We start from the raw sequence: 21,600 nt of genomic DNA, 5'->3' as shown, positions 1-21,600 counted from the left end.
CACAGCTATTTGAGTATCTAAACCTTCTGGTGCATTGTCAAGGCGTGGAGTTTTGCAACGCCTGAAAGAAATGCCCGTTTTGTAAGTCTGAGCATTCCTTATTTTTAGCCTTTAATAGGTGCGTGTTCACTAGCTCAGGTTTGTTAAAGAGGATTCTTTCTTTGGGGAGGGGCAATATTTAGCTTGTAATGGACCTTGCTGAAGCCACGAGGGTGGGGTTATTACAGTCAGATGGCTACATATTTTTAAGGAGCCTGTTACAGTATTTCGTATTCAACAACTAATGACTTTTCAAGTTGAAGCCCTTTGCTTGAATCTCAGAAATCCTCTGGTGATCTGTGTGCATTTTAGCTCAATAGTGGCTTAGTGGGGGAAAAAATCTTTCTTAAAAAAAAAATTGGAGTTGCCAAATTTGTGACATAAGGAAATGAACAGAATGTATTTCTGAGGGGGATTTATGGTGTTTGCCCTTGGCACTAAATTTCCCTGCTCTTGGTATAAATTGTTGCTTTCTCTGGGAGAGGAGGGAGCTGTATACTCTCTGAATGTTTGTAAAGTTTTTTTCCTCTCTCAAAAGGAACCTTGTAAAAAGAGGGACATGGCGGGGGCGGGGGGGGGGGACCTAGGATAATTTGCTGAGATCTGGCCCTCTTGCAGGAGAATGAATAATTCAATAAATTTGTCAAAACCCATTTTGAATAACACTAGCTCTCTTTGTTACATCTTAGTCATGTTCAGAGAAGAGGGGAAAATCAGAAATTTGACCTCAAGGACGCATTTGGGGGCATAAAAGATTTAATTTTCAGATCACATCCTATTTTATTGCATGGACTAACTAGATCTATTAATGAATAATTATTACTCCATAAAATAAAGGGGGGTGGACTGTCCGCTACAGCTGAATACTAATTTGAATGAGGGGCATTAGTCTCTCTTAGGTAAAAAAGTAAACATGAGATATCCCCTCTCCCCAAACTGGCTAATGGTGTTTGTTTTTGTAATCGGACAGAGTAGCCTCTTGTAATAGATTGTCCTTCTGACACATTTGGTAATCTTAAATGAGATATTTAAAATAATAATAATAATAATTTAGATGTTTTGTTCCAGGGGACATGTAAGAAAAAGGGCTTTGTCTTAATGGGACTTCTATTTCTTGAGGTTCCTCCGCACTGCCTGCCTAATCTAATTTTTTAGGGCAGTTAATGATTTTTACCAGCTTCTGTAAAAATGCAGAAAGGTATGGGGAAGGAAGTGCAAGATATGTGATACGAAATAAAGGTTTTGTCTCTGTATTAAATACAAATGTTTCACAGCTATGAAATGTTTTTTCTGTTCATCAGATTTTGCCCAGGAAATCTTTGATTTTCATTTTAACTTAGTTTGAGTCTTAGCGGTTCGTGCATCTATAAATATATTATAGCCCCCAATGGAAACTTTTTAAAATGTCATTCCCCTTTTCTCTCTGTTTTCACCTGCAAACATCAGACGGTATTTCTAAGTTAAAGGAGCTCAGTATAAACGGAAGGAAACCTTTCACTTTCAAGTCAGGCATGTAAAGTCCATCTGTGTATAGATGTGTGCCTCCCCCCCCCCCAATGCTTTTAAACAGAGAGAGCGATGGAAATAATATGTGCCTCTGGAGTAACTTTGGGGGGGGGGGTTCCAGACTTTTGCTAGATGGCTCTCTTTCCCATACTCTGTGCCCTCTTGCTCTGGTACTGCCACAGAAAGGGGAAATCCCCTTCTGTTTGTAAGGCCGGAAGGGGGGGGGGAGCCTTCGCAAGGAGGGGGTGTCTTTGGTGAATCATAACAGCCTTTTTCAGTCCCAGCTGGGCAGTGACATTAATTTGCCCAAACCTCATGGCTATGTGTGATGAGCCCCCCTCTTCTCGCCTGCCTCTCCTTCCCCACCCTCTCCGGGGATCTTTAAAATGCAGTTATTTGAATTTGGTGAGTGGTAAAGAGACCCTGCCCTGGCTAGGACCCATTTGACAAATGAGAGCAGCCAAATAGCATCAGTGGCACTAGAAAGGAGCCTCCCTGAATCTCTCTCTCTCTCTCTCTCTCTCATTCTGTACAAGACAGAAGCTTCTATTGCAGATGGGGGGGGCTCACACTCTGGCTGACATCGAGGGGGAGTTTCAGCAGCTTGCCTTATAGGCTGTAGGCTGCATTTTTTTCCATAATTAAATAGCACCCCTTCCCACCTTTCTCAGGTCTCTCTCTCTCTCTTTTTTTGTTTAGAGATAAAGTGAAGGGGGGGGGGCGGGAATTGTACCAAATGGCCTTCTCTTGACAGGTGAATGTAGGGCTTTACGAGCGGGTGTTTGGGGCAGGCAATAGCCACCCAAAGGTACCCCAAGACCAGCATAAGGCATTGGGGGTATATTTGGTGTGTACATCTGAGAAAGAGAGAGAGCGTGGTTGTTGGGGGGGGGAGCAGAGAGAGAGAGAGAGAGAGAGAGAGAGAAATAAATAACCAAGCCTGGTACTGGCGAGTGGGAGCACAGCGTGCTCGCATGCAAGCCCCCTCACTTGCCCTGCGTCGAGTTCAGAGCAGCAACATGCAACATCCTCTGACGGGAGCAACTTGCGTGGCGCTTCCGAATGTCGGTATGTGTCCCCAGCTGTCCTGTGCCTTGACATTTATGTACTTACAGCAGGTAAGTCGGAGCAACTTTTCCTCTCCTTCTCCACCTCCCCCCCCCCCCCCCGCCCCGCTCTGCCAGTGTGGTCATTACGCGCTGTCGCTGTTTTGTATTGTCTGTACCTTGTGGAGTGGAAAAAGACATCTTTCTGCCTGAACAGAATGCGTAATTGTCATGTGCATGGATGTGTGTGCGCGCGCGAATACCCCCGAAAGGAAAACGAACCCCTGTGCAAGCGGCTTCTCTGCCTCCGCTCTGGATGGCAGACCTTTGGCGCTCGGAGCTGTCCAAAGAGTTGGCAAGTTTTCCAGGCACCTTCGGCGGGTGCTTTGCGGCGTCGCTTGTGTCCCGCCCGTCTGCTGGCTTCAGGGGGGACTCGCTTCCCGAGTGCAGGCAGAATTCTGACCACCCCGAAGGAGGGAGCGGGGCGGGGGGCGGCAAATGCCCCTCGCGCAGTTCTTCTCCTCCGGGATGCCCAATGGCCTTTCTGAAGTCTGCGTGCAGGCTGGGGGGGTTCGACCCCCAAGTGAGGCGGGCGAAGTTGTGGCCGAACAAGAGATACAGGTGGGGGGTCTGCGGTAAAGCGAGTTCTGGAAGTTGGTGGCTTAGCCGGGGCTCGTTCGTAAATTGACCATTTGCAGCTGGATGCCTCTAAATGTATTGGGGAGTTCGGGGGGAGGCGGGCCGTGGCCTCGGGAGCCAGTGGCATCTCCCCCCCCCCTTCCCTTTCAATTGTCCCTTTAGTATCTTCTTCTTTTCTTTGTTTTCTCTTTCTTCTGGTGTCCTAAAAGAGTTTTCCATTTCATCTCCTTGTCTGCGGAATCAAAGGAAGGAGGCAGAAGGGGACATGGCCCCAAAGCTTAAATCTGCTTACTCCAAAGTAAATCTCTTTGAAATCAGTGAAGCTTCCCCCCCCACTCCCTCCCAAGGCGCTGCCACGTAAAGACAAGATGTTTGTGCTTAGAATTTTCTTAATGGGGACGTGCATTTTGAGCGTGTCTGGCTAATACGCTACAGGGCGAATGTGCCCCTGGACATCTAGAAGCCAGATTAAAATATCTTGCCATGCAAATGTGATTAATTGTATTTCTTTGGTCCTTTCTGTTTGAGTGTGTCCTGTGTGTGTCTTTCCCCTCCCCTTGCCTGTGTTTACTGTAGCTCAGCTGAAGCATATTGTACAGTGTCACCCGTTAACCCTCCAACAGCGATCATGGCAGTTTAGATGTCACAGAGAGACTTTTGCAAAACCATGCGGAAGTCTTTCCTTCCCCCTTTCTCTCTTTCATTTTCAAAAGCACAGACATGCTTTGATTTCTGCAAGCGGGGTTTTTTTGTTCAAAGAGTCTAAGCATGCAAGTGTCGCTGTGTATTCGAAGGTGCAGGTATTTTTATGAGAAAGAAATATATTTTAAAACAAGTAAGATCTATGCACGGGCATTTCAAGGGGAAAACTAAATAAAAAGGGCTTGTGTTTTATACTGCCTTGGATGTGTGTGTGTGTGGGAGGGCAATTATAATTAGCCCTGAAAGCAGTCTGAATCTCTGTGTGTTAAAATGTGGCTGGATGTTCTGTACTTGGGTTTTGTCTTCTGCGTCTCTCTTTAAAAAAACAAACCCATGCTGCTTTGGGGAATTCCCCTTCCCTTTCTCTGCTGCTGCCTGAGATGATCAGTAAATAAAACATCCCTGTATCCTTCCATTCTTCCTTGAACTTTCCTGGGATGGCAATTTATACAGGAAGGAGGTAGCTTTTGAAAAGGCCAACACAATGCAAGGTCAGAGGTCACCATGGCCACACAAGGAGCTGCTAAAACATTACATAAATATGAGATGGGGGGAGGGAGGGGAGAGGAGGGGTTTGGAAATGATCTCTCCTCTGTGCTGAATCGCAATTGCCTTTTCCGTTGGAACCATGGTGGAGTGATGCTTCCTAATTTAAGAGAGTCTTTGCAGTCATAATAATTGCTTGGAAGTGGCAAATGCCACTGCCTTCATTCTGCCCTAAACAAAAGATGAAAAGCATTTTAGACAGTGTAGCATCAGGAAGGGTTTTGTTTGTTTGTTTTAAAATTCCCGTTACCATCCCCTCTTTGTGTGGATTTACTTTCTGCTCTGCTTCTTCTTGACAAATAGCTCTCTTCTTCTAAAATGGTGCTTCTGCACTTTAAATGTTGTGTGTAGATTTAATCTGAGAGGTGTTTCTAAATGTACCTGTATAATGTACCTATGACAGGATTGCTTGGGTAAGTTCACCTCAGACCCTTCCATGTACAGATTTTATTTTATTAGCAATTCTAAGAACGGCTAGCCCAATCATATTTATTGAGTATTGGCCAGCCACAAATGATTTTTCTTTTTATCATGAAAAAATTGTGTTTCATTTAGATTTCTATACTGGTCACACCTGAGACTTTGTTGGCCTTTGTGTGATTTTGGGAAGGGGACAAAAAGCAACTTGTGAAACAAAACTTGTCCTTTGATATACATATTAAATAAACAGAATAATCTGATTGTATAGCTTTTCTCAGTATACGTTAATGCTGAGTAGTAACCATAAAATCTCTAACTAGATGTCGCTCACATTCTTTGCTGAAGCGAGTACTTTGCGGGGGGGGGGTGTCCATTAAAGTTTTCCACTGACTTCCATGGTAGTGATCTTGCTTTATCTTATGATGAGTTTACAATTATTTCCTCAGCTCCGCCATCAGTACTTTGAGATATTGTCACCTTGTGCAGCTTACATGTTACGCCCCACACCACTTATAGTTAAATAGGTACCACACATTCATAGTGATTTTAATTTTGTGGGCTTTTTAGAAGCCGAGGGGTTCCCCCCCCTTTCTTCATTAGCGTGAACTCATAAGCTCCCTTTCTTTCACTTTAATAGCATGCACATAGACACACAGAGAGACTTTTTTTCTCCTCGTGGGCTTTTTTCTTCTTTGCTTTTATTTTCCATTTCAATTCTTGATAAAAACAGACCTGTAGGGTTAATAGGTTCTGTATGAAGTAACTGAAATACTTTTAAAAGATATTGACAAAATTGCTTTCTCTCTGCTAATGGGAATTATGTTTCCTTCATGCTATACAGGAATTCTTCAGTTGTGTTTAAAATGTAGCCTTGTTTAAAAGAGGATTTTTTCCCCTACTCAGTGGTTTATCATCTGGCAAGCTCAGATGATTAAACACAGGGCTTTTTTTCAGGGGGAACGTGGGGGAATGGAGTTCCGGAACCTCTTGAAAATGGTCACATGGCTGGTGGCCCCGCCCCCTGATCTCCAGACAGAGGGGAGTTGAGATTGCCCTCCGCATCGCTTGGCGGCGCGGAGGGCAATCTCAACTCCCCTCTGTCTGGAGATCAGGGGGCGGGGCCACCAGCCATGTGACCATTTTCTCTGAGGGCAACCCACTGACTTCCACCACCTCTTTCCCCAGAAAAAAAGCCCTGATTAAACAGATAAATTCAGGATCCTGTTTGTTAGGCCCCAGCTTACTATAAATGAAGAGGGAGCAAAATCTTTATTAAAATGTTGAATGGAAAAACTAGGTATTGAATTATCAGCTTGCTCTCATTCTTTCTCCAAAATATTAAATGTACACAGAATAGCTGCCTTGATCTTCCAAAGATGCTCTTAAATTTTAGAATCTTACATAGGGATGTCTAGCCTAGAATGACTTTGGAGATGAAAGCTGATCTGTCATGAAGTGAGAAGAATGCATTTCTAAAATTTGGTGTGTATGAGTGAAGGAGGGGGGAGTCAAGTAACCCTTCATCATCCCCACCCCTGTCACAAGAGTTATAACATCCTTTGTTCCTAAATATTCCAGATCTCCTTAAAAAGTGCTCCATCTTCTCAGATTTCCTTAGAAATTGATACAGCTTTAACCAGTGATGTTTTTTTTTAAAAAATTGTTTGTTTGAGAAAGAGTTATCTGGCATCTCTTGATGTGTACACGTGTCTCTGAAAACCATCCTTTGAGATAATTTTGATATCATAGTTTGATCTGACTTTGGAAAGCCAACAAACAAAACCAAATCACACAAACCGAGCTTGAGAAGATCAATGGCACTTAACTGAGATATTGCGAGGAGTGATTTCGTCTCTCTTGTTTTAGAGCTGAATGCTAACCCCTTACAATAGGGATTTATATAAACACAACCAGACTTTTTGACAAACCTTCCCTCCCTATGTACAAAGGTTGTAGGTGTCCTTAGAATGCTTCCATCACAGAGGGCTGCAGACTGAACTGTTGCGAAGGCATCCACAATCCAATTCATCGCATAGATATGCCATTGTCGATATCATGAGATTGGTAAATCCCCCCCCCCACTTAATGATGATGCATGTGGTTTGTTTTAAATAGTGAAGTGATTTGTACAAAGGGTAATTCCTCTTAAATGGAGCCATTTCTCATGCTGGACACCAGCAGATCGAAAGCAATTGAACCGAAACTTCAATACCAACCTGCTTTGTCTTTAACTAGAAAATAGTTCGCAGTGCAGGTAGCAGCTCTATTTTCACACTGGAAAGATTTTATTTCCCTTTTAAGGACTTTGCTTCCCATCCCAGCATATACAGCTAGGTGAAAAAGATGCATCAAATTGCAGATGCCTCCTTAATGTTCTGGCTATTCTCTCTCTGTCTCTCTCTCTCTCTGTCTCTCTCTCTGTCTCTCTGTCTCTCTGTCTCTCTCTCTCTCTCTCTCGGGCTGAGTTTCCCACCAGGCTTACTTGAGTCATACTTCGCTAATGGAAGATGGTTTCATCAGGATCGAGTGCCCCTTATGTCATATGCTTTCCTCGTGTCACTGAAATTTCTCCCATATAAATGGGAAACTTGATCAGATGTTCCTCAGGGGAACACAAAACCCGAAAGGTTTCGGCCTGTTCTCCTAAGCGATTCTGCCTGCCCCCCCCGGTTCCCCCTTTAGTCCTTCCACATTTCCTCCTCTCCCTCTCACTCAGTGTCTTCCACCCATCGTCAGAATCAGAACTACCTCTTCTGTGTAGCCTTGGAATCCTGATGCACCTTCATCCCTAACAGAAACAAAGCAAGTACGTTTGTATCTCCATCTCATCTCCGTTTAATAACCTTTTCCTCCCCCTCGTGTTCCACTCCATGATGGCTGCTCTTAGCTTGAAAACTGTTTGCGGCAGAGAACTACATTTACACCTTGTGTTGTCCTGTGGCTTAATTATTTTACACGAAAATAATAATCTTGAAGGCAGGCAACTGAGTTTTGCTAAGATTATTTTTTTCCAGGAGGGAGGACAGCCTGTCCCTATTCAAAACAACCTTATGTTCATAGCATCATAAAATGAAGCTATGATGTGGCCTTGAAGTGACCGTTCTACTGTGGCCTGGCTCTGGCAGAGGCTCCTCAAGTTTTCAGGCGAAAGGATCCCCCCCCCCGCCAAATGCTTCCTGTGTGTTCCTTTAACTGTAAATGCTCAGCCAGTATCGAACCTGGAATTTTCTGTCTGCAAAGCCCATGCTCAGCCATTGAGCTATTGACTCCTTTCCCAATTGCTGTTTAGCAAGATGAAATGCTTACTTAGTTCGGGGGCTAAAGAGGCATAGGCCCTCCTGTAACATATGAAGCAGCCTTCTACTGATTCAGACCATGGGTCCATCTAGCTCAACTTTGTTTCCTGTCACTGGCTGCCCTCCTCCAAGGTTTCTGGCTGAGGAAGGCCTCTAGGAGACCTTGGAGAATGAGAGATCTGGGCCTTTCGATATGGAAAAGCAAATGTCGTTCCACCAAGCGATGAGCTTACATTTTTCTTTTGTCAATATGAGGACAGGAGAAAGAGTTTAAAGTGGTAATAAACATTGGAGGAACAGACCAGCAGCTTGTGGGACCACGTGTGGGTTTTCCTGTTCCTGTTCCTCATGCTGTCAAAGAGACCTGACCCAGTTCATGAGCTGCTGAAGCCTCAGCCCCTGGAAGTTGGCGTGAGCGACTGTGCGGCACACAGCGGGTCGGAGGTGTCTGTACAGAAGTCTTTGCTCATGTTACAGAAATCACTGAATATGCCACACCTTTCATGAGAAAGTTGCTTGCACTCCAGAGCTTAAAAAATGAAAAAAAAAATTAGTTACCAGCTGCGGAGAATTACTTATTCGTGTGTATGTTCATGTTCTAAATAATTTGATAATGTGAGCCATCACAAAGATGTTGGCCATCCTGTTGTTAGAATGTTGCATGGCAGTGTTTTGGACAACCACCTAAAAATCTGATTGTATTTGTCTGACCAGGGAGGGAACAGGCATGCAGGACACTGAAGCATCATTCAAGGCCTTCACAAGGACTAGGTGAATGTGGAATGTTAATTTGGTCCCCTTAAGCAGGAGGCCTCTATTCCTATGGGTTCTTATCACCTCTTTGTAGGGAAACACAGACTCCGAAGTGTTACTAATATGAAGGTTCAAGGCACTGCTTTAGCGACTCTTCTGTAGAGCATCCTTCATAGATCTTCCTCAGTCATCCATGTTTGCATGAACAATAGAAGGCTGGGTTCTAAAAAGAGAGAGAGAACTCTTAGGGGCTGTTTGAGACCACTGGGTTGAATGAACAGTAATAGAAAAGAAAGATGAGAGAGAGAGAGAGAGAGAGAGAGAGAGAGAGAGAGAGAAGAGCCTTGTAGGGTGCGTAGACCTCAAGGACCATCAGTTGTGCCACCTTGGTTATATCATAAGTAGACTTCCTTGGAACATATTGATAGTTTGGTCCAAACTCCTTTCATGTGCAAATTGTATAGTGCAGTCTAGGATCTCAAGCATGTGCAGAGCAAAACTGGAATGTTTGAAATGGAAGGCAGTGAGAAATGTGAAACCGTCCTCCCTCCAGACTCACCACCACTGTCTCGAGGTGGACTGTATTAGCAACCAATAACATCTTTTTGTCTCTTAGGGCCAAGCTACACATGACGAATGACACTTGAATGGCAAGTGTATTTCTCCCTGTTCACTTGCCCTCCACTCAATCCACTTGCCGTTCAAGTGTCATTCGTCATGTGTAGCTTTGCCCTGAGTCAAGGTTCTTTTCAGCACAGCCACGAAGGGTGGGTTTTCCATGTGGCGAGTAAGTCCCATTCAATGCCTGCACCCTTTCCTGTAAAATTATGGACTCCGGTTTTTAGCTCCTGAGAACTGTATGAGCATCTGCTTTGTACCATTTTACGTTCCTAGGGCTTCCTATTTCATGGTGAGTCTCATGTGAGATCATACAAAGTGCTTGGTCTACCCACATGAGCGGAAAAAAGTCCGTATGAATGATGCTCACTTCCCATCTGTTTTGTTTCATTGGCTCCCCTCCCCCTCAAGCTGGGCCTTGAAATAATTGTCCAGTAGCTGGAGGACTGAGAGCAGAGATGGTTTTTGTTTGTTTTCTCGGGGTGGGGGCGGTGTTCCAATTCATTTAACCTGCCCAGCTGCCTCAAGAGGAAGCAGACTGCTTGTTTAATTCTAATCAGTAGGGTAAAAATCACCATATTTTGTCAGACAAATTGCAGTGGGCTGAAGAGGGGGGGGAGAGGAAAGCGCTGCCCTGTGCACTCTGTCAGGTTAATGCATTTTGTACTAAGGGGACACGGCAGCACTCTTAGGAAATTTCATCATACCAAGGAGGGGAATTCTCAAAGGTGTGGGTAGCTCAGATAACTATTAATGCAGACCTAGCAAGCAGTGTCATGGCACACGGTTTGTTTAAATGAATGAAAACAGGGTTGTTTGATGTTCAAGTATGAATGCTGTTCCTCTGGTGCAAAGGGAAGCATCAGATTTTTTGTCCTCCTTTCCGCTCTCAGGGAAGCTGAATGCAAAGGGGCCTTTTGAGAGATGGAGAGAGCCGAGTGTTTCTCATCCTGAATAACAGCTAGTTGAGGAGTTGTTTGTGCAGGGCAGTTGAGATGTTGCGCTAAGGCAGTGTCAAATGGGGTCAGTTCTCCCCCCACACACTCCAAGCAAAAAAGGAGTTAAATGTACTTTTACATGTAGCGTAGTATAGGAGTTAAGTGTAGCAGTAGTGCTGTATCCTCTTTTCAACAAAAGGAGAAGGGAGGGGAGAAATAATAATGACCAGTTGGGGTGCAACTTTGGAAGATGAGGAAGATCTGGGAAGAAGGAAGTCACGAGTGCAAGTGCAGGCGAAGTACTTGGAACTGCCCCCCACCCCTTTTCTGTCTTGTCAGCTCTCTGCAAATGGTTGATGTTTACACAATAGTGTATGTTCCCAGGCAGAAAAGTTGTGTTGCCCTTTTGTGGGCCAGTCGATAATGAAGCTGATTATTTCCTCCTCCTGTTCGTTTGCTAGAAGCCTTCAAAAGTAGGAGACTGTATTGGGTGGTGCTGGCAGGAGGTGCGGGGGGGGGGGGAAGCTTCAATCAGCTTTTGAATTGCAAGCAGAATGGTTGACTGGTCAGTCTTCCTTGGGCTTGGTCAAGTTTTGAAACAGATTTTCCATGGCATCATTGGACTTGCGCCTCCAGAGTCTCAGTGGTATTCGGTGAAATGGAAAGTTGGCTGCTTCCTTCCAACTTTGTGTGTGATGGATTTAAATCTGAATTAAAGTCAAAAGGTTCCATCCACCTGCCTTGAGAGAGACCTGTCATCTTTCCTCTGAATGTTCTCATTTATTCCCTGGAGAAGCAAAAAACACATTTTTATAATTTTGCAGTCTCCATTTTCTACTTGGGTCAGTTGCATCCACTCCACAAATTGCACATTCCTGTGCTGAGGGGGAGCTCCGTGGCACTGCAACAGGATCGGCATGTCGTTTCAATGGTAGGCATCTGCTTTGCCCACAAAAGGCCCTGATCAGATCCCTGCCCCCTCCATTCAAATGTCCTCAGAGCTAGAAAACATCTGACACCTTGGAGAGCCACGGCCCTTCACACTCAGGTAGATGTTTTTACCAAGTTTTGATCCTTCTTTTTGTCTCTTTCATGTTATTAAACTGGCAGGGTCAAAATTCAGACACAACAGGAAGAACTAAAACATACAAACACACAAACAGGCACACATGTGGGATAAATGAATAATTTGTTGACCCTCCCCCCAGACAGTCATAAAACAGTTTACAACAGAAAGAACCTTAACACCACTGTTCACATAATCACATCAAGGACATGCTTCTTTATTCAACAAGTAATTAAACTATGGAATTCACGGGTAGTGGAGGTAGTGGGGGGCCATGAGCATAAACGGCTTTAAAAGAGGGTTAGACAGATTCGTGGAGGAGAGGTGAGGGTGAGGAAAGAGAACCTCCATGTACAGAGGGGCCAAACCTCTAAAGGCCTCCGTTGGTTCGCCCTCCAGCTCCACAGGTTGGCCACTGTGTGAAACAGGATGCTGGGCTTGATTGACAGCTGGTCCAGTCCAGCACACCCATCTCACGTTCTTTTCTTGGACAGGACACCATTTTTTCAGCTCCCAACTGCTATGTGAGGAAAGCAATAACCTACAAAACTGTTGCAAAGAATACAGAAAGTAATGCTTAATAATTATTTAAATGCATACCAAATTGCATTCATTAAAAATGCTTATTGTTGTGATTGTCAAATAAATTGAGAGTGGTGCCTGTCTTGAAAGGAACTGCCAGAAACTGCAAGCATTCCAGTGCGAGGAATCCTGTTATGGATGAATTATGTGCATCAAATAGTCAGTGCTGTTAACCATGATAGCGAAACCGAACCTCCATGTTCAGAGACAATGTATCTCTGAATTTTCATTCTTGGTAGGCAGCAACTACGTAGTTGGAAGGGAGAGATTTTGCTTCTGTGCCCTGCTTGTAGCAGCCCTTCTGGAGGTATTGGCTTGGCCGCTGTGGGATGCTGGACTGGATAGGCCTCCTTTCTAATACAGTATGGCTCTTCTGATGCTCTTATGACCCAAATGTCCACAGGCACCAATTGTGCAATCCGTGTCTCACCACTGAAGACTGAGGTTGAATTTAGCCATCATGTCTTTGATGGGCCTATCCCATATAACTTCGTCCAGTCCCTCTTTAAAGTCATCTGAGCTGTTGGTCATTTCTACACATGGCGTTGTCCGATTATGCATCTAAGAGCTCTAGCAGGTGCATGGTAATTGCACTCTCTGAAGCATCAGGCATGACCACAGACCTCCTCACATTGACTGTAACATCTGTGCAGGGCTAAAAAGGGGGAATGTGCAAAAACTGGTTATTTTTATAGAGATCAGCTGAAGCCTTTTTCATTCTGAATGGTTTCCCTTCTCATTCCTTCCTGTATGAATCCCATCTTTGGGTTAACATGGCTGCAGTGCTCAATTAATTCTGTGTAGCAGGAGGAGCTAACATGGAAGAAGGAGAAGGGCTCTCTCTCTCTCTCTCTCTCTCTCTCTCTCTCTCTCTCTCTCTCTCATGTCAGAAGCAAAGTTATTTACTTTCCAAAGCTGACAGAATAGCACTGCAGGGGCTTCATTTATTTCAGTTCAGAATGTCATTATTGTGTAATGCACCAGGGCCTGAGCATGCATTGCAAGGCTATTCTTCTAATCTTTATTATTATGCTGAATGGATGCTTAAAGAGCAAAGTGGCACATTAGGATGGGTTAAATATGCCAGCAGTGACCAGGGCTCTAGCAGCATAATCAGAAGCCGGTAAGACGTTTCCCCCCTCACCTTTAAGATGGGAGGGCTGCCAGCTCCAGGTTGTAAAATTCCAGGAGATTTTAAGAGTGGAGCCTGTGGAGGGCAGGGTTCAAGAGAGGCGGGACCCCGGCAGGCTATAATATCATAGAGCCCACCCTCCCAAGGAGTCATTTTCTCCAGAGGAACTGATCTTTCTCATCTGGAGATCAGTCCTAATTTCAGGAAATCTCTGGCTACCGCCTGGAGGCTAGCAACTTGGAGGTTGGTGGGCATGTGTTTTGGTGAGACTTCCAGTCAGTGAACCCCACCAGGCAGCTTGGCTTGTGTTTATGGATATTCTTAGCTAGCCTGTGGGACCTTAAGTTGAGTTGAAAAGGGAGCATATCGATGTTTCAAATAAATAAGTAAATTAGACAGATTTTCCCATCAAGTCTGATTCTGGGCTAAATACAGGGCGGATGGATGTCCTTTTGATACTGCTGGCTTGTCCTTTGCAGCCTAAACAAATTGTGGTACCTGGCTGTGCAGTTCTGCCCCACCTGCGACTGGCTGTGCCGCCACCTCCTCTTCTCCGTCTCCTTCTAATTTGTACGTCACCAAGAAATAGCATCACAACATTCATCCATTTCCATTCAGAATGTCATTGCTGTGTAATGCACTGGGGCCTGAGAATGGCGGTTCCAGTTTTGTGGTATTGGCCCCTGCTAAACTCTGTATACTTTACTGGAAAATGCTGATACTGATGTACACAAGTTACATTCCTTTCTTCTGATTTATAGAGCTTAAACCTTTGAGTGCCCTGACCTGGATAGCCCAGGTGAGCCTGATCTGGTCAGATCTCAGAAGCTAAACAAGATCGGCCTTGGTTTGTAATTGGATGGGAGACCTCCAATAAAGACCAGGGTTGCAGAGGCAGGCAATGGCAAACCACCGTTGATAGTCTTTTGCCATGAAAACTCCACAAGGGGTTGCCATAAGTCAACTCTGACTTGAGGGCACTCTCTACCACCACCAAACCTCTGAGCGGGGCAAGCGTCTGCCCACAGGCAGGTGCATCTTGAGTCTAGCACATACCTCCTGTAAATCCGTGGTCATGAACACTCATTTTTTTTCAAATTGCTGAATATTTGAGTTGTAGGTACAACCTGATTCATTGTTAGATTTTTTTAAAGTTCTTGGTTAGTTTGCTAATGTGCCTATTTGCAAAGGCAGCACAAACAAGGCTACTGCCGAGCAAATTAATACAACATTTGGCACATGGAGAAGAGCCTTGAGCAAAGTGCAATGTGTAGGATGGCATAGACAATGATCCTTGGGGCATATGCCCCACTTAGCCCAGTTTTCTAGTACCCTTCCCTAGTAAATCACTGTGCCTGTTGGTGGAGATTCTTGCATGTTCATAGATCCAGAGGAATTAGCCATGTTAGTCTGTAGTCACAAAATAGAAAAGAGTATTTTGTAGTCACAAAATAGTAAATAGTAAAGAACCACAGCTCTGATGTATCTGCCAAAGAGAGCTGTAGTTCTCAAAAGCTTATGCTACAATAAAGTTAGTTAGTCTTAAAGGTGCTACTGGATTCTTTACTATGCTTGCATGTGGGTGAGTGGGTGCCTTCTACATGTTTTTGTCAGCCCCCTTTCCCAGGTCTCTAAAAGTTAAATTTATCTTAGTAATGTCTACTGGCAGTGTCTCTGGGGTCTTTGTAGGGGTGGACTGGCCCTAAAGCTTAATGGGAAATCTCCCAGAGGGCAGCTTCCATGGATAGCTGCTAGGGATGGGAGCAGAAGCCACATAGCTCAGGCTTCTAACACCACAGTCTGCATCTGGGTCGCAGGAGAGGAAGGTCCATTTGCTGCTTGAGAATTGGAATCTGAAACCAGGAACATCTGCAAGCCATGTAGGTTCTCTTCCACGGACCATGGCCAGTCCCATCAGAGCACGCCTTCTAGCAGATCCAACCATTGGTTCATCTAGCCCCAAATCATCTGTTCAACGTAGCAGTGGCTCTCCAGGGCTGTGGGCAGAAGAAGACCATTCCCAGCATCTACTGCCTTTGATGTTTGGAACAGGGATCTTCTAGGTGCCAGGCGAGTGTTTTCACAATGACTTATAGCCTCTATGAGTTGAATGCACAGAACACGACTAACCATTTTTGTCCATCTAGCTCTGTTCTAATGGACATTGGCAGAGAAAGGCCTTCTGTAACACCTGCAGCCTGGAGCCCATTAACTGGAGATGCTGGAGCTTGAACCCAAAGCAGGTGGCTTGGCATGAGCTACAGCCTGGATAAACATCCATATGGACATGCAAAGGCCATCGCATTTGCTCTCCTTCCATCCAGGAAGCAAATGTGGCTGGAAGTGCCCTTCCTTATAGAAAGTCCATCCAGGTGCATTATGAGATTAAACATTCTATTAAAACACTCTTTAAATTAAACTAAGAAAAGAAAATGTAGTGTTCAGTTTCCTGCTTCACCCTGCACCAAAAGCCAGTGCGTGGAAGAGGACAGCAGCAAGAGCAGAGAATAGCCGTCGACACTGTGAAGTGTGTGTGTGTGTGTTGTGTAGGGGAGGGAGGCACTGGCAGCGATCCTTGGCATGAGAACAGGGATGTGATGAGCTTGCAAGCATCTCCCCATTTCCATCTGTGAAATGCTTGGAGGGCATGCAATCTTCTTTCTCTGTGTTTTGGACGGGAAATAGCCCTGCGCTTCTGTTGGTCTAGCTGGGCTGATGGGGGCAAGCAGCAAAAAAGGGAAGTGGAAGGAAATCTGCTGGGAGGCGCCTGCTTCAGAGCGTGATGGACTACATTTCATCTCAACCAGTTCCATGCCCAAAGCCCCCGTTGTGCAGGAAGGTCTCCCGGCTAGCCCAGGGATCTGTGCCGTTTCACAGCATAATTTTAATGATTTATACACCCTGTACCGCTAGTTTTGCTCACTGGTAGGGCCTGTACAGGTTAATAAAGGGATTTCTGGGGGAGCCGGGAAGGGGGGAATAAGACCCTGGCAGGCTGAGCTGTTTTGCTTAACGTGCTGGTTTGGTACCTACATAAATCAAAAGAATTCAGTGCTTTACAACCTTTGGTGGGTGGGGGGAGAGAGCATACACATATTTTTTCCCTCTCTCTGTCTTTTTATAAATCTGATTCACCTAAGAATATTTTCATTGCTTTTCTATAAAGAATGAATGAACTGCTGCATGAGATCTATCTCAGCTGTTTTAAGGTTGATTGGCTTTCTTCACAACCGGCGTGATGCTTCCATTAGATTTCCATTTTGGTGTTTCTGCTTTACGGCCGTTGTCTATGGAAATAGGCTGGGGTGGGGGTGGGGTTTATTAGCATAAAGAGATGCAGATCGTATTAGGCCTCAGCTCCCCCTGCCTTAATGCATAAGCCATGGGGGAAAAAATGTACCAAGGAAATGTGCGCTTGCAGTAAACAAAGTAATTGTGTCTTTTAGCTAAGATAAAAATGCCATAACACTCGCTGGGGCACCAGTTTTTAACATAATGCACATGTTGAAATTAAGGTAATGCTTTTTTTATTTGGGGGGGATATAAAATCTCACTTGCTCTTCTTTTATTAACTATCCCAGATGTTAATTTCCAGAGCTGAAGAGAGGTTATCCAAAGCCAGTGTAAGTTGATGTGCAATGGCTGTATTACCTATCCCAGGTGGTAACCTCGTTCTAGTTTTGAGTGGTTTCACGTTCTCTCTGAGGTGCTCTGGAATGAGGAGGTGTAGGGTTTCCAGTTCCTGGTTAGCTAATTCCTGGAGACTTAGGGGGAGGAGCCTGGCGGGGGGCGCTTAGCAGAATATAATGCCGTGAAGTCCACCCTCCAAGGCCACCATTTTCTCCAGGGAAACTGATCTCTATTGCCTGGAGATCAGTTGTAATTCTGGGAGATCTCCAGCCACCACCTGGAGGCTGTTAGCTCTGGGAGGCAGCCGCTGAAGTATGCACTGCCACCTCAAGAATGTTCAGAATGTTCTCTGAACCAAACGTTCACCAGCTAGGCACAGTGGCGCATGCCCGTAGTCCCAGTTGCCAAGGAGACTGGGGCTGGTGGATCGTTTGGGCCTGAGAGTTCTGGACTGCACATGCCCTGTTCGCAGTGCCGGATTTGCACTCCAGGCTCTGCTGAGAGGCTGCTGGGCCTGCTTGGAGATGGAGTAGGCTGAGGCTCTAATGCCAAGAAGAAAGAACCAAAAGTTCAGAATGTTCTCTGAACCAAAAATAGTTTTTTAAGTGCTAAATGCAACCTGACTAGCTTTCCCTTGTTTGGTGGTAGGGAAAGCAAGCTGCCAAAAAATGCCGCCCTGTAGTTTGTCCCCTAACTTGAATCATAAAAGTTTTCTAATCCCAATTGTATGCTGCCCCCTCCCCAAACCCTGCCTGTTTCAGAGGATGGAAATGCAAATTGGCAGTCTTCCTTGGAATATGCATCATGTTACAAGAGGCCAGGGTCTTCTCTGAAATGAGTGACATGGCTAGAGCACAGCATCTGTGGTACTGGGCAGACTGGCTACTGGCAGGCCTCCTTACCTGGCAAGAAACGTGGCATGAGAGTACAGAAGACCTTGTAATATTTTTCTTATTTGGTATGCCTTCCGTTCCCGTTCATATAACACCTCTTCCTCGATGCACACCTTTTCCTCATGCCCCCCTCCCGAACTTTCTGTGTGTCACAGAGGAATCTGAGAGAGCACCTGATCTGGTTTCTTGCTGGGGAAGCCCAGAAAGAGGCTCTAGAGTGCTTCGGACTTCCCTGGTGTTGAACCCCAGTGAGAGTGTTGCTCATCTGATTGTTTCCCAATCTATTTTATGTTGGTTTTTGTACCCAGTGCATTTCTGACAACCTAAACAGGGAAATGTTGTTCCAGAAAAGGTCTTTGCTGTTCCATGTGGTGGGGGAATTGGATGAACAGAATCTATCCAAAGTCATCAGCAGGAAGATCTAACAGAACAGGGATCCTTATACAGCAGGATGAAAAGTTCGTTGCTTAGTCTTGTTCACAGGTTGGACAGAGCCCCCCCCCCCCAAGCTGATTTGGTTCTTGTGGCTCTCAGTTGAAGCGATGCAACTCAGGCGCCTCTTCAGACGGCTCCCTGTGTTTCTAAAGTAATCCCCCCAATTAAATGTCCGGGGCATGTTTGCGTTTAGCCGGTGGCCCTACAAAGGTTCAGGGAGGAATTCCATCACCTGATGTCAAGTCCACTATGTGCATCTCCCGCTGCAGTCAGGAGCACGATTCATCGTTTCATCGACTGTGGGGACTTGCATGGCGTTTCCATTAAACAAGTGTGTCGTGGAATGCAGAAGAGGCTTTGCAACTGGATTCTTGTGCCACTTAAAGAACATCTTAGGAAAGGCCTTCTGGGCAAGCCTAGAAACTCTTCCTCTCATGAGCTGATTGAATTTCTGGGCTTCACGGGTAGCAGAGGCTGAATTGGACTGTAGGAAGCCGGGTAAATGGGTGGGCACAGCAGGGACTCTCTAAGCAGAAAGAATTGCATTTGTCCACATGTGCATGTGCTGCCTATGCATATATGCACAAATGAATGTTTAGGATAAAGATGCTAGAAATCCATAATCAGTTTCTTTCAGAGCACTCCTATTTCAAGCCAAAGGAGATGGCTTAAAAAAGAAAAAAGCTACATCAGATCCTCTGAGTGCTGCTGCTGCCTCTAGTAGTTGTATGAGAAATGGATAAATCTTGCTTGTTTAGAGACTTGGACATCTTTTGTGTTTACACAATGTGCCAGTGATGTCTACTCCCTTGGGAGATGTGTCATTCTCTTATTTATCATCCTGTCCAGGTTCTGAGATTCATTCACAGCCAACTCCGATAGATAGTGGCTGGGAGCAATAGGGGGGCTTGTTTGGCCACTGGCCCCAGACTCTGAAATTCTCTTTCCCTGAAGGTGAAACTGGCACTATCCCTGCAGGCCTTCTAGTTTGAAAGCCCCCCGCCCCCCCCCCCAGCTTTTTTGGAAGGCCTTCAAGCTCTGAGGAGGGAAGGCACTTGCTGCCTGTTTCTTGAAAGTCCATTGCTGTGCTCCTGGGCCTCTTTGGATAGTTTTAGATTTTCTAATGAATGTTATATGAATTATTCTATTCAACTTTAATTCCATAATGCTTTGGTCACCCTGGTTGGGGGGGGGGGGACACAACTGAGAAAAAACCTAAATAATAATTAAAAAGATGCTTGTGCAGCTGAACAACTTGTGTGGAAGAATTAAATGCTTCCACTCCAGTAGGAGAGAAATGGCAGGAATGAACAGCAGCCACACAACCCAGGTAACACACAAACCAGGTCTGTGAGTGGATTCGGGCACACTGAGATGAGGCGGGGATGCACTGTTCGTGGTAATATAACAAAAAGTTCAGTATGGGGGGCACTCCCAGCAGACCAAGCTCACTTTTCAGAAGGAATCCAGGAGTCAGATACAGCATGCTACGATCTGTTTAAGCATTCATTCAAACAATTGCCGCTCGGCGGTTCCACCACCTCAGTGTCTGGACCTACTTGTGGCTTTACAATATTTCAAGAACATTTGAGAAGGTGTTTGTTTGTGTGTGGGTGACACACACACAATGCTGACTGTGAGAATATAGACTATGTAGCATATTATTGCTCTTTGATGCACTGCAGAAAATTAAATGAGCGGCACTTGAACACAACCAATCCACGTACAAAAAGCAATATTTATTTAGTAGCAAAGGCATTTCATCCGTAGCCCTTTTATTAAACAACAAAGAATCTGCATTTTGGCTTAGGGCACTATTGTTGCTTTGCAAGGAAAAAGAACAACCATGAGGAAATTGTGTAATATTTCAAAAATATATGCTTTTAAAGAAAAAAACCTGTTTGAGTTGTGTTTGTGTTCAATGGTTTAAACAGTGGGAGGGACAGAATTGTCCAGATATTTTCCCCCTCCTGCATGGCTCAAAAATGTTATTGCCTTGTATTTTTATGGGACTGACAAATATGTCGTTCTGCAAGTGGCGGAATGATATTTGATAATGAGAGAGGATGTATTTGCTTTTGATGTGTTTTTGTTTAATGCCTGGTGCGACGATGGCTGGATTCAGATAAGGAAATGGAAATTCATGTTTTCATCACAAGACAAATGATATAAGTATCACAAATTAATCCCAGGCAGGTGTCCAGTAAACGTGGCTTTGTGTTGAGATTGTGCCTTTTTAACAGCCATGTTTGCCCTCTATTATTGGGGTGGGCAACTTTCTCATTGTGTTTAATTATGTCAGATGAGGTAGCAGACAGCAATCAGCATCTGCTCTATTGTTTCTGGGGTTTACCTGGAGCTTTGATGGGTTATTAACCAATCTATTCCTCAAACAGGAAAACACAGAAACAAGCTGATCCTGTATTATGTGATTTTGTAAAGGTGCATTATGCCGCTAAAGCTCTGGGATAAGTACACATCCATTCTTGTGACCAAGCAAATATTTGGTTTCAGTCTCTCATTCTTTCTCTCTCTCTGATTTGTTTGTAAAACTAGACAGCACCAACAACTAGAAAAAGCTGTGTTCTTCAGTTGTCTCCAAATGGTATTAAGTGTTCTCATTATTCAGCGGAGGTTGGACACCATCCAGTAATGGAAGCAGAGGCAGGTCTAGGGGACATTTCACCTGCTTGGGCTGCGCACACACGTGCATGCATGCATGCACGAGCAGCAATTGAAATGTAATCCATCTTTAAAAAATACCTTTTCTCCCAAGAGGTTTGTGGGAGGAGGCACCTGAAGTGCAAACAAGATAAGAACAGGCATATAGAGTATTCTGATGTCTGTGCCCCCTGGATCGTGGCTATGATAGTATACAAAACCGTATTTTTTTCAAACAATCCAGTTGTTTTCAGAGGGGTGTGTGCAAGAACTATGCTTTGATAGATCATGTCTTTTAAAACTGTTTGGCCAATTCAGTTTAGAGTTGCCAGGTCCTCTTACCCTCCCAGTGGGAGGGAGCGACCTGGTGCTCACCTTCTGCCACTCCCACCATGCTCTTCTAGGAGATGACATCATGACACGGGGACATGTGCATGCTTTGCAGCGGGCTGATTTGGGCCCCCAAAGGGGCCCAATTTTGCCCATTTGGGGCTCAAATCACCCCCCTGCAAAAAGCAGGAACACTCTTGGGGTGGCACAATGATGTAATTCCCAGGCAGTGATGTCATTGCACCGTCTTGGGAGCACACCCAGGAGGTCCCTTCCTGCACCCTCCCCCTCCTCCACTGTCCAGGTAAGTGGTGGCAGAGAGCAGAGGGTGGAAGCAGGGGATTCCCCCACCCCCACCAGGGGAATGG

General features: G+C 45.1%; 1 protein-coding gene across 3 annotated transcripts in view; it reads left to right on the top strand.

Annotated features, from left to right (window-relative positions):
• The first annotated feature begins 2,564 nt into the window (after positions 1-2,564).
• RBFOX1 (RNA binding fox-1 homolog 1) overlaps positions 2,565-21,600 on the top strand; it is a 489,827-nt gene continuing 470,791 nt past the window's right edge. For all 3 annotated transcript variants that reach the window (XM_054992895.1, XM_054992894.1, XM_054992893.1), the window contains exon 1: positions 2,565-2,663. In XM_054992895.1, the coding sequence (XP_054848870.1) occupies positions 2,565-2,663 (99 nt within the window). The remainder of the gene's footprint in view (positions 2,664-21,600) is intronic.

The sequence above is a fragment of the Eublepharis macularius genome, chromosome 12 (assembly GCF_028583425.1).
Source record: "Eublepharis macularius isolate TG4126 chromosome 12, MPM_Emac_v1.0, whole genome shotgun sequence".
In the NCBI taxonomy this organism is placed as follows: domain Eukaryota; kingdom Metazoa; phylum Chordata; class Lepidosauria; order Squamata; family Eublepharidae; genus Eublepharis; species Eublepharis macularius.
The sequence above is the reverse complement of the archived record's forward strand: the minus strand, read 5'-3'. Positions and strand labels throughout refer to the sequence as shown.